Below are 19,769 nucleotides of genomic sequence, written 5' to 3' on the forward strand. Positions count from 1 at the left end.
GTCTGGGCAGGGGGCTTGGCTGTGGCATAATGGGGCGGACCAATGACGTGGCAAGGCAGATCAGTGACATTTCGGTGGAGAGCTGATGGTGTAAGGGGCGGGCTATGCAGGGGCGATCAATGATTGGCCCATCACAGAGTCAATCTCAGGGAATCCTGCCCCTAATTTGGAAAACAAAGAAAACGCAGTTATGACCCAGACAGCCCTTCAAAATACTGGTCTGTCCGTGTAAAAACTGAACAGGTGGCAACCCTAGCGCGATCCTGGGGAGCAACATTCTGTTCAAGGGGCGGCTAGCCTCGGCTCTCTGAGATGTGCAAAATGCAGCAATGTGCAACGTGTAAAAAAAGTGGCCAATTGCACTTTAACACTGCATTCTATAATGTAAATGACCCCTATTATGTAGGAAGCAAATCAGGCTAAACGTGGAGCGAAAACATATACAGTAGAGAATACAGGGTGACAAGACAACCACTTTATACCAAAACTACATAGATCAATATTTTGCACTGATCTGTATTTCAAAATAATTTTTCTCTGATCTTCATTGAGACAAACCAGCTGAGGAGCCCAACAACTATTTCAGCACAATGTCCTATTGAATCTTTGTCTTCTTTCACCATTTGTGTCCTACGACCCCCCCATATCTGCTCCTCCCTACTTACTGTATCTGCTTTGATCTCTTGCTATGGAAGAGCTGTAACGTCAGGGAAGAATAAGCGACTGGTTTGTCAGGAAAAGCGAATATAATCCTCCTTGACTTAACAAGCGATTGCACAGATACATTTATGCAGAATGAGTGTCTTTTAACTGGCTCATTAGAATATGCCTTTTGTGATATACAAGGCAGAGCTTTATAGACTGGAAAGTAATGGGTGATTATAACACTGGAATGCAATATATGCACATATAAAGTGTAGACAGTAATAATATAACCAGAGCACAGAGATTGCAGAATGGCAGTATTTATGTGATCACTTATTCTGATTAGATTTCTCTGCAGCACACTATTAACATCTGCATGGGGCAAGGCTCTTCAGACCCTCCTTTCCGTTACGGCTCAGATGGGTTCCTTTCGCCGCCAAAACTTTCCCCAGGGTCAGTTTTCAGGGAGCATAAGTGCTAAGCACTATTTCAGAAGCAAAACTGAGCACACTAGCACCCACACATGCTCCTTTAAACCGAGTTCCAGTGTGCCCCTTCCAGCCTGTTTTAATAAATTATTGACACGTGGCTTTATCTACGATCTTGGTGTGGTGGTATCTCAGGGTCCCATTATCATCAATAGCTGAGACTATTATTCAGAGTTACATTATAAAATCAGTGACGTTATTCTAACAAACACCTTGCATTCACAACAGTTTGAGTGCAATTTTAAAAAATGTGGGCTCATTTGCGCCTGTATTGGTACATCACAGGCACATGGCAAAGAACACAACTTAGGGTGTAGCTGCAGTTCTGCTGAGATTGAAGAAACTCCCCAGTAGACCTAGATAAGCTTTTTATTAGGGATGCACCGAATCCACTATTTTGGATTCGGCCGAACCCCCAAATCTTTCGCGAAAGATTCGGCCAAATACTGAACTAATCAGTGAGATTTCAAGATATGGCAGACAGTTGCCAGAAAGATGCATAAAAAGTAGGGATGCACCAAATCCAGGATTCGGTTCGGGATTCCGCCAGGATTCAACCTTTTTCACAGGATTCAGCCGAATCCTTCTGCCCGGCCGAACCGAATCCTAATTTGCTTATGCAAATTAGGGGTGTGAAGGGGAAAACGTTTTTTATTTCCTTGTTTTGTGACAAAAAGTCACACGATTTCTCTCCCTGACCCTAATATGCATATGCAAATTAGGATTCGGATCGTCAAGGCAGAAGGATTCACTCGAATCCTGCTGAAAATGGCCGAATCCCGAACCGAATCCTGGATTCGGTGCATCCCTACTTTTTATGCATCTTTCTGGCACCTGTCTGCCATATCTTGAAATCTTACTGATTAGTGGAACATTTACCACTAAATCTATTACTCCACAATGACAGAGTTGCCATTGTCATTTGTCTCGACTGAGGAGGCTTGTAGCAACCTTGTCAATCGCAGCCTAAAACTAGTGACCCAATAATACTTTTTCTAAATACAGTACAGATTAGTATGTCTCATTAGTCTTTCAATCTTGCCATTTGATGCCACTTCTTTTTCTGACCTTTTCTCCAACCCTTTACACAAGTAACACCTGTGACTAGGAGGATTTAGAGAAGCAGCTTTTGTGCCACTTTTATAGAGACCCTGAGTAACAGATATCATGCCAGAATACATGATTTTATTACTAAAGGATAAAAATTTGGCCTGTCCTTTGGCACCTTATGGACAAGTTGAATCCTTCTTGGAGAACATTTCTACACACAATCCATTCTACAGTAATCAAGAAAGAAAGGAGTGAAGGGAACTTCACATACAGCTTGAGTGGTATGTAGATATGGTGCCAGCGGATGGCACGGAGGGTACACATATTGTGAGTATGAGAGCACTATTGAATGTTCCTTGGGTAACCACCAAATATCATTTAGGGAATACAATGAAAGAACTGTTTGGTCATACTACTTTCCTGGAGTTAAAATATTTGTGCTTATTTCCCCAGGTTAAACAGTAGAAGTAAATACCTTGGTCACGTGTACTTCCATTATTTTCTGGGATGTGGAAAGTTTCAGTTCTACAGTCACGTTTTGTCAATCCTATATCAGATGTACCAGCCAGTAATGCACAAGCTACTGAGTCTTTCGAATCATATTTAAAAAGAAAAAAACTATTTTGATTTCTTTTATAGCAGAAACCTGGTAATTAGTATGAAAATGAATAAGAAGCATGTGCATAAAATCATATTTAATTGTGCTTTAGTTGTTTTGAAATGCGAGTCTTGTTTCATTCGATTTCTCTATTATTATTTTTTTTCCGATTCTCTGGAAGTGCCAAGCTGCACGCAGTTTAATGAAGCCTTTGTTCTGTTTGCATTCAACACAAGGGCTGAGTCACAAAAGAAAAGAAAAACATTGTGGCTTTGTATATAACCCAGTGAGACGCATAACAGACTGAGACCCAGTTATACGTTGTAAGAACATTAATCATATTCAGTTTAAATAGGAACCAGGATGAATATATTTGATGTGACTTATGCAAGCAAGCTGCTTGAGATATATAGTCTTTCCTGGGCCCCTGTCCTTTAGGGCAAGGCCAGACGTGGCGATTTTACACTGCGTTTTTAAAAAAGCTCAGTCGGGCGTAAGTACACCACTGAAACCACACGTGACCATCAACATGCATTTTCAGCACGTAGGTTTCTTTTCCCAACATGCACTTCTCAAAGGTCCCTGTTCCCCATAATTCTGCTGGCTAGAAATAGAAAAGCTATTTAAAAATAGAAATTTACACACAAAATGGACAGGGGCGGACTGGGGGTCCGGGGCCCACCGGGACTGCTGTGCAGGGCCCCCGCTACCTACTGTTAGGCGCAGCGCCGCTCGGCATACTTGCACAGGCAGCGCATCGCGCAGGTGCAAAGATCACTAGGCGCGCATGCGCAAACGGCGCTGCGATGCGCGATAAAAATGTATTTTTTAAAAAAAAAACTGTTTGAGAGAGGGGGTCTGGCCCGGCGGGGGCCAGTCCGATACTGAAAATGGACCAGGAATGATCGTCAATATGCAACGTAATTACATCACCCGCCTAATACGCCATATGTATATGCGTCAATTCAGACGCCATATTTAAAATACACTGCGTATTTACATAAAGTGTGGTTTCAAACAAGCAGATGCCTTTGCCAAAGAGCCACATGCTGCTAATGACTGTCTTAAAAATAGACAACATTTGCTTTAATATAAACATAATCATGCAGAAACTAAAAGCAACTCATAGTGCAGTGGGGTATAGGAAACCTGTCTAGTGATGGGAGAATTTATTCGCCAGGCACGAATTTGCGGTCAATTTCCGCGATTCCCAAAACCGCAGCAAAAATTCGCCGGCATCCAAAAAAGATGGACGCTGGCGTCCCATTTTTTTCGACGTCACCGCGTTTTCGCCAAAAACTGATGCTGGCATCCAAAAACGGACGCCGGCGTCAAAAGATTCGCCCATCACTAAACCTGTCCCTACTAGGCTAGGATTTTAAAGATGATGAGAGCAGCAGATGAGCAATATACAGGCAGTCTCCGGGTTACATACGAGAGACTGATGGTTTGTACTTAAGTTGAATTTGTATGTAAGTTGAAACACATACATTTACTTATTAAATCCAACTTAAGCAGATGTCTATCTTAACATACGGTAGTTTTTAATTTTTACCTTTCTGTGCATATTTATTTTTACCTTTCTGTGCTCCGCAGTAGACAACACACACCAGAGGGGATTGGGGCAGGTGGTTTATTTAAGGTAAATGCTAATGAAATTCAAGCAAACCACAGTACATTACTATAATAGCCCCTGTCTGTAAGTGTGAGTTGTAGGTAAGTCAGGTGTATGTATGTAAGGACTGAGGAATGACTGCAAAAAAGATATAGTGCAGATCTCTCACCAGTAGATAGCTTATACACTGCCCCTATGTTCTTCGGGAGTCTAGCAAGCAATGTTGTGCTATATGCTCACCTGCATACTTCCAATCCACTCGGAATGCCAAAAATATATTTGGATTGACCTTGTAGACCCAACAGATCTATATACGAGCTTTCCAGTCTGTGGCATCCATCTGCATCTAGCCTATCGCTGTCGGGAGATGCTGGAAGTTGCAGTCCAACAACCATAAATAATAAATAATGATGCCCGCACAGATTGTTCTGCTCTGTAATTTGTGTATTCATGTGAAGGAAAGGCAGCATCTGTATTGTATGATTGCCACTATTATGAATAAATTTGTTATAACAAGTCTCCACCAATCTTGCAGTATGAGCATTCATGCAGCTGTGCATTATATAAATACAACTGTAATCCACGGATCCATTCTAAAACCTCCAATGTTACTTCAATGCACATTATAGTGCTGCCGTTTATGACATATGATATCCCTATGATTGTACCAATAATCATCCTCAATAGGCAAGAAACCCTATTCCCTATTGTACAGCCAGGAATGCTATTTTCTATATTACAGGGACCCTCCATCCAACTGCAATGTTTTCTACAAAGAAAGAAAATGTATTCTAACTTCCCAATATACCCTACATTAATTACAAATATTCTGCAATTAAAGGTATTTGTAAATGTAATTGTTATGGAACGCATTTTAGGACATCATCACGAGAACACACGCTCCTGCATGCGCTTTCGTAAAGAAGAAGTATGCAGACTCATCTCTTATTCTACTCACTTATCCAAAGAAACTGCAGGCACACCTCTGTGCTGCCCACATTTGGGGGCAGATGTAAGAAGGGTCGAATATCGAGGGTTAATTAACCCTCGATATTCGACCAGGAACTAAAATCGTTCGACTTCGAATATCGAAGTCGAACGATTTAGCGCAAATCCTGCGATCGAACGATCGAAGGATTATTCGTTCGATCGAACGATTAAATCCTTCGAATCGAACGATTCGAAGGATTTTAATACAACGATCGAAGGAATATCCTTCGATCAAAAAATCACAGGCAAGCCTATGGGGACCTTCCCCATAGGCTAACATTGACTTCGGTAGCTTTTAGCTGCCGAAGTAGGGGGTCGAAGTTTTTCTTAAAGAGACAGTACTTCGACTATCGAATGGTCGAATAGTCGAACGATTTTTAGTTCGAATCGTTCGATTCGAAGTCGAAGTAGTAGTCGAAGGTCGAAGTAGCCCATTCGATGGTTGAAGTAGCCCAAAAAACACTTCGAAATTCGAAGTTTTTTTAATTCGAATCCTTCACTCGAGCTTTGTAAATCTGCCCCTTGCTGTTGCATTCTCCCCCCTTGTGGCTCATTCCCCAGCCCTCCCTCCTCAGCCCTTATTACAAAAGCTATCGGTCCTCAGCCCTCCCTCCACAGCTCTCATCCCTTCCTCCTCAGCCCTCATTATAAAAGCCCTCGGTCCTCATCCCTCCCTCCTCAGCTCTCAGCCCTCCCTCCTGGGGATGGAGGGCTTTTGTAATGAGGGCTGAGGAGGGAGGGCTGAGGAATGAGCCACGAGGGGGGAGATTGCAACATTAAATGTGGGCAGCATGGAAGGTGTGACTGCAGTTTCTTCGGATAAGTGAGTAGAAGAAGAGACTGCATACATCTTTTTTATGAGAGCGCATGCAGGAGCGTGTGTTCTCCCGACGATGTCCTAAAATGCGTTCCATAACAATTACATTTACAAATACCTTTAATTGCAGAATATTTGTAATTAATGTAGGGTATATTGGGAAGTAACTTTACAATAGATGGTGCTTTAAACTCAACATACAGATACACACAAATATTGACCAATACAGAAAGTAAAATATAAACATTCTTAACAGAGCCATTACAGTTTTTATATTTAAAGGGATACTGTCATGGGATAACAATGTTTCTTTTTTTCAAAACGCATCAGTTAATAGTGCAGCTCCAGCAGAATTCTGCACTGAAATCCATTTCTAAAAAGAGCAAACAGATTTTTTTATATTTAATTTTGAAATCTGACATGGGGCTAGACATATGGTTAGTTTCCCAGCTGCCCCAAGTCATGTGACTTGTGCTCTGATCACCCCCCTCCATTTCCCCCCCAACCATTTGACTGAATTCTTCTAATATTTGATGAGATCCAGACATATGTACAGGTTGCTGTTCATAAATAATTGACGAATAATTGGACAAGTCACAGTTGTAACCTTCTCAATGCATCCCTGGCAATGCTGATGTCTAATTCAGATACTCTCTGTGACATGCCCAACAATGGGATTTTTACTGGGCCATTCTAAATCCATATTTATTTTAAAGATCTTAACCAATGAATAAATATAAAAAAATATTATACCTGTGTGTACAGTGCAATGCAACTCATCTTTAGCAGTTGAAGGGGTGGTTCACCTTTAATTTAACTTTTAGGGGGGGACTGTAATTAAAGTCGCAAAGAGAAAAACAATTGGCAAAAATCCACATCTCGCAATGTAATATTGTTCCTTAAACTGTTATCGCATTGCGAATTTTAATTGCGCACTCTTAAGAAGTGCTTGCAGGTGTCGAAATCTTTTGGAGCAAATATAACGACTTTTTTTCAGTAAGAAGTTGTATTACTTATTATTTACTGCGCATTGGCGCACACTATAGAATCCGCAAATGGTCTTCCACTGTCGGAAGTGGTCGCTAAATAGTTTCCGGGTTTCGCAAAAGCTATATTAAATTCGCGAAAAGCAAAATTTGTTGCATAACTTTTTGCATTGCGAATAGTTTTTCCGTTACCGAATTTTATTACATTCCCCACTTAGTATGTTATAAAATGGCCAGTTCTAAGCTGCATTTCAGTTGCTCTCCATTATTTATTTTTTTATAGCTTTTGAATTATTTGCCTTGCTCGTCTAACTCTTTCCAGCTTTCAAATGGGGGTCACTGACCCCATCTAAAATACAAATGTTCTGTAAGGCTACAAATGTATTGTTATTGTTACTTTTTATTACTCATCTTTCTATTCAGGTCCTCTCCTATTCATATTCCAGTCTCTTCATCAGTGCATGGTTGCTAGGGTAATTTGGACCCTAGCAACCAGATTTCTGTAATTGCAAACTGGAGAGCTGCTGAATAAAAAGCGTAATTACTCAAAAACCACAAATAATAAAAAATGAAAACCAATTGCAAATTATCTTCAAATATCCCTCTCTACGCCATACTAACAGTTAACTCAGAGGTGAACAACTCCTGCCAATACAGCTGTAGGCTGTCACAGTTGCTCGTGAGTGATAAGATGCCAACAGCTAGAATCCTACTCAAACCCAATATTAAAAAGTCTTTAGAATCCAGTGACCTGCAGGAAAGCATCAGTCCTCAGGCCAACAAATTCTTCATAATCTATATAAAAGTACTCTTAATATGAACCTCCTCTGTCATTTTTAATATACTTAGAAGTATAGCATCATTTATATCATAAATGTAACATGTCCATTCCTATGCAAGACAGACCTTTTTTCATTTTGAGATTATGAAATATTAAATCTGCAAAGAAATATATGGGTGTATTCATATTTTAAATTAACGAAGGCAAATTCAATTATGGTTATGATTGTCAGCTGTATTCATGAGAGGTGGGGGGAGAATGGATAGGCATCCTTCCTTCCACTTCCCTAACTTGCACCTCAGAAGCTATGGGAAGTGTTGAGGGCTGCCTTGAGCCACAGCCACTGTGCTCTGCACCTTAATAACCCCTCCTGTAGATCCTAAAGGGCAACCAACAGGGGGGTCTATGCCATTCTATGGCATACACAACTCTCCTGGTCTGGCCGGCATATTTCTTGCCCTTGCTGGAGCGCTATCTGAAGCAAGGTTTTTATATTACACCAGGGCAAACTCTTCTGCTAACCCATGAAGTAGGGTGTCCAACTAGAGGTTCTATGTTACACGAGCAAGAGAGCAAACTGCTCTGTATTCATGGAGGTGACAGTTTTGTGTTGGGGGTCACTAGTAGGACATTTTATATTGACCCCAGGCAACCCTTGCCTTTCTCCTTGTTTCAATGGATGCTGATCTGTCCCCACTGACGGCATAGGGACTCATTGCTCTTCCCCTTCACATTGCCAGTGCCCAGTGGTGTTGTTAATCTGAACAGAATCTCAGAAGAAGAAACCTTGTGCAGAAGGCAAGAGAGCTACAACTCTCCTTAAGACTTTGGTATCTTCACTTCATATTAAATGCAATTCAATTCAAATTTTTTCGATATAAGTCTATAGAAATCAACTTTTCAACCAGGTATTAACTGTGTCCCTTTTTATCCTCAGCTCCAGGATGAACCCGGAGCGTAGATCCGCCATGGTGGCATCCCAGCAGACGACATTCCCTCCTGAGCTCCACCACAATGGCACCGAGATGCCAACCAAGCATAATGTCTTCTCTGATATGAAGAACAAATTTATGAATGAGCTGAGCAAGCTGCCAAGTAAGTTACGCTTCATTTTACTCCAGCACAAGCACTGCACAAGATGACAGTTAAATGCTCAGCGTGTGACAAACATAGTTCCTAAAACCCATGTGCAGCATGAATCGGTACAACTCCATTTGTCCATGTTAAATTGTTATTGTTGTCTAGTTTCTGGGGAACTATGGATGGGAAGTCCGCATTAATCACAAGCTTTACCTAGGAGCTATGCCGAGATATAATACACAGGGTACATATTCTGCGTCAAATGAGTTATTTACATACTCACAAAAGTCACTATGAATATTAATAAACCCCTTTCGTATATTGTGCCCTATGGCAGTTAAAGGAGAACTAAAGCTTAACTAAAGAAGTAGGTTAGATATGTTGTACATAATGTTTTGAGCTTCTGTATCCCAAGGAAATCACAGTCATTTAGCAGTAACAATCTATGTATCCAGCTCTGTGCTACGGTCGCTTACTGAGCTTAGGGACCCACTCACAATATACAGTACACATAGAATAGAAATGTCACAATATAAGGCTGATTAGTAATTAATACAGATAATTCCTACATGGCAGCACAGAAACCAGTGCAATTATCATCATAATTTAATAATCTGCTCAGTAGCATCAGTTTATATTAGAGGCAAACCTACTTTTCTGCTGGATAATTTGCTATGACCCCTAAGTTTAGCTTCTCAACAGCTGCTCAGAGCCCACTGAGCATGTGAGTGTCACAGACACTTTCCAAGATGGTGACCCCCTGTGACAAGTTTGAAGTCCTGGATCATTGCTGCTATTGAGAAGCTGAAACTTTAGGCTGGTGCAATAAGTTCAGTATATAAAATATGGCATTTGTAGCCATATTCATTTTAAGGGGTCAGTTCTCTTTTAAATGCACATATTTTTGCAACATTTTTCTGTACAGTATGTGGTGTTTCCCTGACCCTCCACGATTTGACATCACAACAATAACAATTTGACCAATATGGTTCCAGATGTTGGCATATTTGCATTGTAAGTCACATACAAAACGCTATTCTGTCCTGAACATTAGCCAGGTTGGCATTTCCAAATCATGGCCATAATAGGAAAGCAATAATGAAGATAAAGGGAGTCTCAGCCTCCCCAAAGACGAGACCAACAGATATATATATATAGTGAATAAAGTATAATAAGTAGACTTCTTGTTTCATCAGTGTAACGCTTCCAATCATGATCTCCTAAAACTCTATATAACATTGTGCTTTGAATAATTTACCAATACACTCCCGGGCTAATAATGTTGCTACTGAGAACTGATTTAAATGATCTCAGTTCATTAAGAATTGATGCTGGCGAAGCACACATGTTACTGTGCCTTCCATTCCTTTTTTTTTTTTTTTTTTTTCTCCATTTAAATTATGTTTGTGTCTGAAAAATATGTGAAATATCCTCTTGTTAAAACTGTAGGTACAATGTGATTTTTGTATTTGCACAATATAAATAAGGGCATTTTTCTTTTGGTAATCTCATTCCATTTCATTCTTTCATTTGATCATTTCATTCTTTTTTTTTTTTCATTTTGCTTTCATATTCATTAACTAAGATCATGCCAGAAAAGGTAAGTGAACATTCACCCATCCCTGCATCCTGATGGTCCCTCAAACTGGCACATGTGATGGAAAATATACATAGAACTGTTTTGGAAGGGGATCTCTAGTTTAACTGGAGGTGACAGGTGAAATACCCAGTGTGCACTATGTGGGTTCAAGTTCACAAAATTTTAACATGGGTGCCAGGAATGCTTTAGAAACGCAACCCAACTGATCAGTAGAATAAATACAATGGAAGCAATAGCTTTAGACAGTAATTAGTTACCAAGGCTCCACCACTTTTTGGGTCTGTGTATACCCATCTCCATACAGTTCAGCCATGTCCTGACACTACCACTGTTAAGTATCTGCTTAGGACACAAAAGGTGGTCATATCACTTTAAGTGGAAGTAAAGTCTAAAGCAGAATAATGCTAGAAATGCTATATTTTTTATACTAAATATAAACATGAACTTACTGCACCAGAAGCCTAATTAAACAAAAGATTTATGCTTTCAAAGTTAACTATGTTAAACATCTTTGCAAGACCAAGACTGCGCACATGCTCAGTGTGGTCTGGGCTTCTGTTGGGAGGCTAAGCTTAGGGATCATCATAAATTATCAAAACATAAAAGTCAAATAATATCTGCCATAGAAGCTGATACAACAAGACTGATTAATAATCAGAATATGCAGACTGCACTGGGCCTGTTGATATGAATCTCTACACAGTCGCCGGCTGCTCTTCAGGGAAACAAACAAAGCTGCTCAGAGTTCTGGGAAATAAGGTGGGCTCCTCCCTGCCCTTTGAATGTATGATCGTTTCCCAGCAGAGCAGCTAGGGACTGTTTATAAAATCGGTACACATTTTTTCTCCCCCCCAGCCTAGCTGCACCCCCGGGCAAATGCCCCTAACTCTTTACTTACCCCTCCTTGCAATTTCTGTCCAGCGGAGTTTACGGCAGCCATCTTCTTATCTTCGCTAATCTTCGTAATAAGACCGGCGAAGCGACACATGCACAGTTAGAGCAATTTTCTGTTTCGCGACAACTGCGCATGTGCCGAAACTCACGAAAATTGGTCTCATTCTGAAGATTACCGAAGCGGCTGAAGATGGCGCCTGTGAACTCCGCTGGACAGAATCTGTAGCCATGGGGGCCGCCATTCAAGGCTGAAAAAGGAAAAAAGGCACAGGATACACAGCCGATAACAGATAAGCTCTGTAGTGTGGGATTCTTCCACACTTATCTGTTATCTACTGTGTATCCTGTGCTTGAATGGCTGCCCAACCCAACATAGAAAGTAAAGCTTTTTATCTATGAGGTAGTGGGCAGCATTGCAGCATGGCAGCAGAGACAGTTTGGGCCCTCTAACATTCAGGCAGGCAAGGCAATGATGGAGCTTACAATAGGCCTGCAACTTTGGTCATGGTAGCGGTGGCCCAATCATTAAATTGTAATTGCCAATAATTTCTGATGGTTTTATTGTGTAGTTGCTTGCACGTCTGACACAGAAATGGTTAATTCACCTAGCGAGAGCTTGGAAAGCATGCTGAGCATGTGGAGACTTGCAGTGAGACAGCAATAGGAGGAGAGAACATCATGGCTGCCTTCCCGTGCCAGCTGGAAACGTTCTCTTCTTTCTACCATGAAAACAGAATATTTTGATAGCACCTGATTAATTTGTAACGTTAAACACAAAATGATGCTGGTATGGCTCACAAGTCACTTGCTCTGGAACATCTGCGCTACAGAACATGAAATGTCACCCACCCACCAGGATCTGACAACAAATGTTTTGCAAAAAAGATACATAACGAAAAGGCAGCAGGTCTGTAGAAAGCAGGTGACTGGCACTGCCCTGGATTCTAGGCCAGTGCCAGAGGACACTTGGGATTCCTCAAAGCTCAAATGAATTTATTTTACTTTTTACGTTGCCTTCTGAATCCCATTAGCTTTCACCAATTGCAAAAAATTTATCAAATCTGACTGTGATCCTCAAGTTGACTGCAACTTCCAGTGTCTTGTAACCCTGCTTTTCGAACTGAGATTGTTCCAGTAACAGTTTGTATTCTTACTCGCAGTACAGATATTGAAAGGACTTTATTACTGATCCAACGGATGGTGAATCTGACTTTTTTTAACTATTCAAGTTCATGTCTTGCTGTATCAATAAAGCACCAAGAGGAGGAGGATTGGTGATATTTAAATTACTGCAAGCAAAAAGTAGCCACTAAAAAAATTATTAGGTTAAATAAGTGTCATGTCCTTTGTTATACATACGTTTTCAGAAAGTTCTACCTTATATAGATACATATTGATTAGGATGTCTGACATCCAGGTTGAAAATAAACAATATGTTTACATACGTGCACACAGCTAACACCATCATTTCTAAACAAATGTTGAGCATACAATAGAGTCCTGCAGTAAAATGTTGGAATAGTTCAAGTAACAGGTAGGTAGATGTAATAGGGAATTTTGATTTTAGTTGCTTTAGTTAATATTAGCTTCTCTGCCATCAATCAGCCTGGAATGAGACTGACTACCTGCTCAGCTAAATTTATAGAGCTTTCTAGGGAGAACCATGGATATCAAACCACCCTTCCCCATTGTCTTGAAATGCACATTGCTTGGTAATACCCACCATCAGCCATGGACAGTGCATTTCCCATTCACGTCAACAAGAAGTGAAGGGTTTGTGGGCCTCTACAATTTTCCTTTCATGGTTATTTCAATGCCCTGTGTATCATGGACCTTAAAGGGCACGTAAAGGCAAAAAAATAAAATCCCATTTTTACATTCTTTAATAAAAAAGAAACCTATCTCCAATATACTTTAATTAAAAAATGTCTACCGTTTTTATAAGAAACCTGACTGTATGCAGTGACATTCTCCCTTCATTTACTGCTGTGGATAGGAATTATCAGATGGTCCCTAACTGCTGAGCAGGGAAACAATCTTACTTATGAACAGCAGGGGGAGCCCCTTACTTCCCAGCCATGCGGAACTCAAGCAACTTTGCAGTCGGCAACTGTGCAGAGATTTGTATTGGATTTTATTTTTGCCTTTACATCCCCTTAAATGTTTCCAACTTCAGCTGCAGGGACAAAGTCCCCGCCTTACTTCCCAGCCATGCAGAACTCAAGCAGCTTTGTTTATGACGATCCCTAAGCAGCCCAGACCACACTGAGCATGTGCACAGTCTTAGTCTTGCAAAGATGTTTAACAAAGTTACAAGATGGTGACCCCCTGTAGCCAACTTTGAAAGCATAAATTATTTGTTTGATTCGGCTTGTGGTGCAGTAAGTTCATGTTTATATTTAGTATACAAAATACAGCATTTATAGCCTTATTTTATTTTAGACTTTACATGCCCTTTAAGAATAGATACTGTGGTATGTAGGAGTCCTTAGACATCACTGAAACTAGTGACTTACTACAGTAATGCAATGCATTGCCAATCAATCTGTCTGCAATATATGTATCCCTTTGGGATGGATGCTTCACTCCAGCTTCTGTAATTTTAAACATACATATAGTATTTGATACTGGATACTTTTGGTTAAAGGAGAAGGAATAGCATGTTACAATTGGGGTGCCAAAAGTTAGGCACCCACAAGTGACTTTTTTTACTTACCTGACACCCTGGATCAGTGCTCCTATCAGCAGAAAACCACAGCGGCCTGGGGTTTTTCTAGCGAGTTACTTGGGGGTACCTAACTTTTGGAAACCCCAAGTGTAAAATGCTATTCCTTCTCCTTTAATTTAATGTTATTTATTCCTGCAATATATTCATGTTTGTGTCATTAGCATCTCTGAGAAACACGGGTGCTGCTCCCTTTTCCCAATTTCCATAAATGGGGTTGTTCACCTTCCAACACTTTTTCCAGTTCAGTTGGTTTCAGACAGGTCACGAGAAATAAAGACTTTTTCCAATCACTTTTTATTGTCTACGTGTTACCATTTTTTGCTAATATTGAAGTGCAAAGTCTCATTTCTCACCTTTCGAATTCGAAATTTGAATTATCAAGGTTTTTTTTTGTGAAATTTGATAATGAAATAGTTAAAATTCGATTTGAGTTTTTAAAATTTGATTTTCAAAATGTACTGGCCCTTCGACTACTTGCCACCTCAAACCTACTGAATTGCTGTTTTAGCCTATGGGGGACGTCCTGGCATCAATTCAGCGTTTTTTGCAGCCTTCATGAAAATCGAGTTTTTTTCTGAGAAAAAACTCAAATCGATCCCATTCACCCGAGTGTGAAAAATTCGAAGTTTTTAATAAGTTGCAGTTGGTCGATTTTTGGACGAATTTCGAATTCATGCGAGTTTATGGAAGTTTAAAAAAACTATCCTGAACTCTAAATTCGACCCTTGATAAATCTGCCCTTTAGTTGATACATTTCTTACCTTTGTCCCTGCTGAGCAGAATCTCTGGGTTTCATTACAGGCAGATGTTAGACTTGATACAATAGTTACTAATACTCCAAAGATGCTGCTGAACTAAATGTTGCAAAATCGTAATAGTCTGCGCTTGAGTCACTGAGCTGCCAGACTCAAACACCAAAGACTGGACCATTCAACTTTAAACTTAGATTTCGAAAAAACGGTAACAAATAAAAAATAGTGACTGCCGAATGTATACGCCAGGCGCGAATTTGTGGCGAATTCCTGCAATTCGCCGCCAGCGAATAAATTCGCGAACCGGCCTTGAAAATTCGCCGGCGTCCAAAAACAATGGACATCGGCGAGACGCCAGCGCCGTTTCGCAATTTTTTTCGGCACAAATTCGCCCATCACTAATTAAAAATGGAAAGTAGTTGGAAAAATCTGAAAACAATTAAACTGAAAAAAGTGTTTGGAAGGTGAACAATCCCTTTAATCTTTTAATAGCAGTCTTGCAGATATATTATGGAACCTAACACGTGATATGTTTCCCTTTTGTTTCCCAACCAGTTCCACCATGGGCTTTGGCTACCATCATTATTGTAGCTGGCCTTCTCCTGTTATGCTGTTGTTTCTGTATCTGCAAGAAATGCTGTGGCAAAAAGAAGAAGGGCAAGAAAGGAAAAGACAAGGTGAAAGCTCAAATTAACATGAAGGAGGTGAAGGACCTAGGGAAGAGCTACATTGACAAGGTATATGTTTCTTAGTGCTTTTCTTTGGATTGTGAATACTTATTGTAATCAACATTTTTGTCTCATTTTTGACTTACCAGCTTTAGTGAGTTGGGAATGGTTCTTATCTGCTATCAGATATCTATTGTTCATACTGTTAGGGCAGAGACATATTCTCAGATTCAGAGAGATTAGTCGCCCGGCGACAAATCTTTTCTTTGGGGCGACTGATCTCCCCAAACTGCCTCCCGCCGGCTAGAATGTAAATATAAAATGTGGCACTTGGAGCACTTCATTTTCCAAAGTCGTCTGAACTGTCCTTGTGAGGCAACGTCGAAAAACGAAGTGCACCGATTGCCATCCCGCCAGCGATTTACACTGTAGCCGGCGGGAGGCAGTTCTGGGAGATTATCTTGAAGATGAGGAGATTTGTCGTTGGGTGAGTAATCTCCCCAAATCTGAGCGTGTGTCTCTGCCCTTAATTAAGACAGCATTAGAATGCCTCTTCCTGTTCCTTTTTTTTTTCTATCCGAGTAGCAACTTTCATCAGGCAGACCTGGGTTTTGGTTCAAATATCCCAAATATCTTGGTATAAGAAATGTTTGTGATGGAGAGAAGACGTAATGTATGGCTATACCATGATGTCTCTTTTTAAATGAATCCTTAATAATACCCAGAGAAGTCTTGCTTTTGTTTACTTCTTTTCATTGGGATCTTTCATTATTTAAATTTGTTATCAGCTTTAAATTGAAAGTATCTTGGGAAGGTGGTTGCACAATTTCCGAGTATCGCTGAGATAACTTGTTCCTTTATTCAGACTTAAATGGTGCCTCTGGAGGCCACAGTAGATGTTCATGTAAATATTTAGGGGCAAATTCACTGTGTGCGAAGCGGCTAATGCTAGAGCAAATTCGCCAGCGTGACGTCATTTAGTTACTTCGCCGATTTACTAACGGGTGCTGGCGTAAATTCAATAGCGAAGTGGACCTACTCTAGCGCTACTTTGCACCCTTACGCAGGCGAAGTTGCGCTATGGCGAAGGGGCGTAACTACGCTAATTCACTAACTTGCGCATTTTACTGAACGTTACCTCTTGCGCCTGACTTGCCTTCGCCACCTCAAACCAAGCGAAGTGCAATAGAGTAGATAGGACTTGCTTCAAAAAATGTTGTAATTTTTGTCCCACAAAAATGCTGGGTCTTTTACTTTTTTAAGGGTGATAGTCTGAAAAAGATCGTAAATATTTTTGGGGGTACCTTCCTTTCCCCCTACATTTCCTAACATATGGCACCTAAACTATACAGCGGGCACATGTATAGGGCAATATAACACCTCTATTTTATTTTATGAAGCTTTCCCAGGCTTGTGTAGTGTAAAGTATTTGCTGCTGCATATACGTCCATTGTACTTTAACTTGACGCCGTATGCAAATTAGGCATTGCTAGCGTAACTTTGCTTTGCTTGACGAAGTAACGCTAGTGCAGCTTCGCTACCTTTCACCTCCCTGAGCGCAACTTCGGATTTTAGTGAATTAGCGGCGCCCTGGTGAAACTTTGCCTGGTGAAGTGCGGCGAAGCCAACGCTGGCACAACTTCTAAGGTAAGTAAATTTGCCCCTTAGTATTTTGGAGGTTTTTTTTACTGCATACGGCCTTGGATATTAGGTGCTACTATTTTCCACTGCTAGAGGGTTCTGTTAAATAATATGACATGCGACATTATAATCAGCATGGAAACAAAAGAGGGGATTCATTAATGCACATTTCCCCTGTTTAATAAGTAATATAGTATTTATGCAAGTGCATGTATTTTCAAAAACATGGGTTTTTTGTTACAAAGTTATGATCCTACAATTGGTAAGCCACCATACCACATCAGGTCTAAACCCTGTACAACATGTTGGGGGGAATTCACAAAAGTGCAGAGAGCCCATTGTAAAAGTGTTGGTAAACCGGTGTAAAATACTTTCTCCATAATCACAAACAGAAATCCGCCTAAATTCCGACTCAACCGCCACTTACACACCGGGCCCCATAAAGGGGGTGCAGGAGTGCGGCTGCACCAGGGACTGTGCCTCTGCACCCCTGGTAGTTCAGCACACCTAAAAAATGGCAAAAAAAAAGCAAAAAAAAATTGGTAAAAAAAAAAACCTTCCAAACTAGAGAACGAAAATTCTGGGGGGCCACAGACCCAGTGTCCCCATCGGTTCCGATGCTTATGATGCACAGGGCCAACTTAGATTTGTATGTTTTAGAGATGCACCAAATCCAGTATTCAGTTTGGAATTTGGAATGAACTTGAGTTGCAAATTAGGAGCGAGGAGGTAAATCGCATGACCTGGAAGTAAAACATTTTTCCCCTTCCCACTCCTTATTTGCATATGCAAAATAGGATTTGGATTTGGTTCGGTATTCAGGCCGAAACTTTCGCAAAGGATTTGGGGGGTTCGGTCGAATCCAAAATAGTGGATTCGGTGCATCCATTGTATGTTCTCCCTGTATCTGTGCAGGTTTTCTCCAGATACTCCAGTTTCCTCACACACACCAAAATAATTAAATTGACCATAATGTGTGAATGTGATAGGGAATGAGAGTGTAAACTCTACTGGGACAGGAACTGATATAAATGAAGTATAATCTCTGTAGATTACTGTGTTATATAGGATACATTTATCTGACCACAGTGATTGGGTTTTAGAGGTCACTGTGCTGTTGCTAACGTTTACCTATATCTAAAATGAAGTTACTATATCAGTTTTCTGCTCATAATTTATCAGACTGCCTTACGTGCATTTATTGCATTCTTTTTTTCATTTGCACCCATTCCATATGAAAAGCCTAGTACTATAATTGTTCTCACTAATGAAACCCATTTCTGTACAGGTCCAGCCAGATGTTGAAGATCTTGATCCATCACTCTTGGATGATGTGAAAGTTGAGAAGCCCCAAGAAAAGTTGGGAAAGATGCAATACTCACTGGATTATGATTTCCAGACTGGACAGGTAAATCTAAGGCCTCAGACTGAAATTTCCTGGTGGCATCAATGATCTCAGCTCTGGGATGTACAGCTCAAGCTCTAGATACAGTTGATAAAGGTGACTAATTTGAGCAAAATGGAGTACATCTCTTTATATTTGTGCCTTGTTTTGAGACAATTTCTGGTTATGTTGGACAATCTGATGCAAATGCAATCACTTTCCTACAAGTTTTCAAAAGCAACAAGCAATTGTCCCAAAATAAGCCACCATGGCATGTAAACAATCACTAAATTATGTATTAGCTGATCAGGTCATTTGGGCAACTGCTGTAACCAGTAGTGATGTGCGGCCCAAAACCGCTGGAACCCGCCGGCCGGTTGGGTCGGGCTGGCTCCTGCACAAAATCTTTGTGTCGCAGGAGGGTTGAGCTCTTCTCCTGCTCTCCCCTGGCACTTCCGGTGCCTAAATTTATAGACTCATGTCTGACTCTGCACCTTTTAAGATGTCACTGCGTGGTGGGCACAGGTCTATAACTAAAGGGGAACGGCGGTCCGGGATGGGTGCGGGTTGAAAGGGGGCGGATTAGGGTCAGGAGCGGGTTTGGAATTTCTTGACCTACACACCACTAGTAAACAGATCTGGGCCTGTACTTGATAACTTATGCTACTGCGTGTAGCCACACTTGCCAGTCATCTGCACATATAGCCACCAGCCATATCAGCATGTGTGCTTAACTAGCATTCACTATTATAGGTTGCATGGACTAATGACATAGTTCAGAAATAAGCATTTAATAAAATTCCTTCCGCTTCCCTATACAGCTGGTGGTGGGAATCATACAGGCAGCAGACTTACCAGCCTTGGACATTGGTGGAACCTCCGACCCCTATGTCAAAGTATACCTACTCCCAGACAAGAAGAAAAAATATGAAACAAAAGTGCACCGAAAGACTCTAAACCCAACATTCAATGAGTCATTCACTTTCAAGGTAAGAAACAACTGTCATATTAATAGCACTAGATTTCAACATGGGAAAAATCAAGAGAACAAG

General features: G+C 40.7%; 1 protein-coding gene across 2 annotated transcripts in view; it reads left to right on the forward strand.

Annotated features, from left to right (window-relative positions):
• Positions 1-19,769, forward strand: part of syt5.S (synaptotagmin 5 S homeolog) — a 122,384-nt gene that overhangs the window by 93,256 nt on the left and 9,359 nt on the right. The window contains exons 2-6 of one of the 2 annotated variants that reach the window (XM_041571544.1): positions 8,908-9,065; positions 10,636-10,650; positions 15,580-15,761; positions 18,622-18,741; positions 19,539-19,706. In XM_041571544.1, coding sequence (XP_041427478.1) covers positions 8,915-9,065; positions 10,636-10,650; positions 15,580-15,761; positions 18,622-18,741; positions 19,539-19,706 — 636 coding nt within the window. In that variant the 5' untranslated portion in view covers positions 8,908-8,914. The remainder of the gene's footprint in view (positions 1-8,907; positions 9,066-10,635; positions 10,651-15,579; positions 15,762-18,621; positions 18,742-19,538; positions 19,707-19,769) is intronic. The other variant, XM_041571545.1, reaches the window with a different exon arrangement.

Source organism: Xenopus laevis, chromosome 7S, assembly GCF_017654675.1.
Source record: "Xenopus laevis strain J_2021 chromosome 7S, Xenopus_laevis_v10.1, whole genome shotgun sequence".
Classification (NCBI taxonomy): domain Eukaryota; kingdom Metazoa; phylum Chordata; class Amphibia; order Anura; family Pipidae; genus Xenopus; species Xenopus laevis.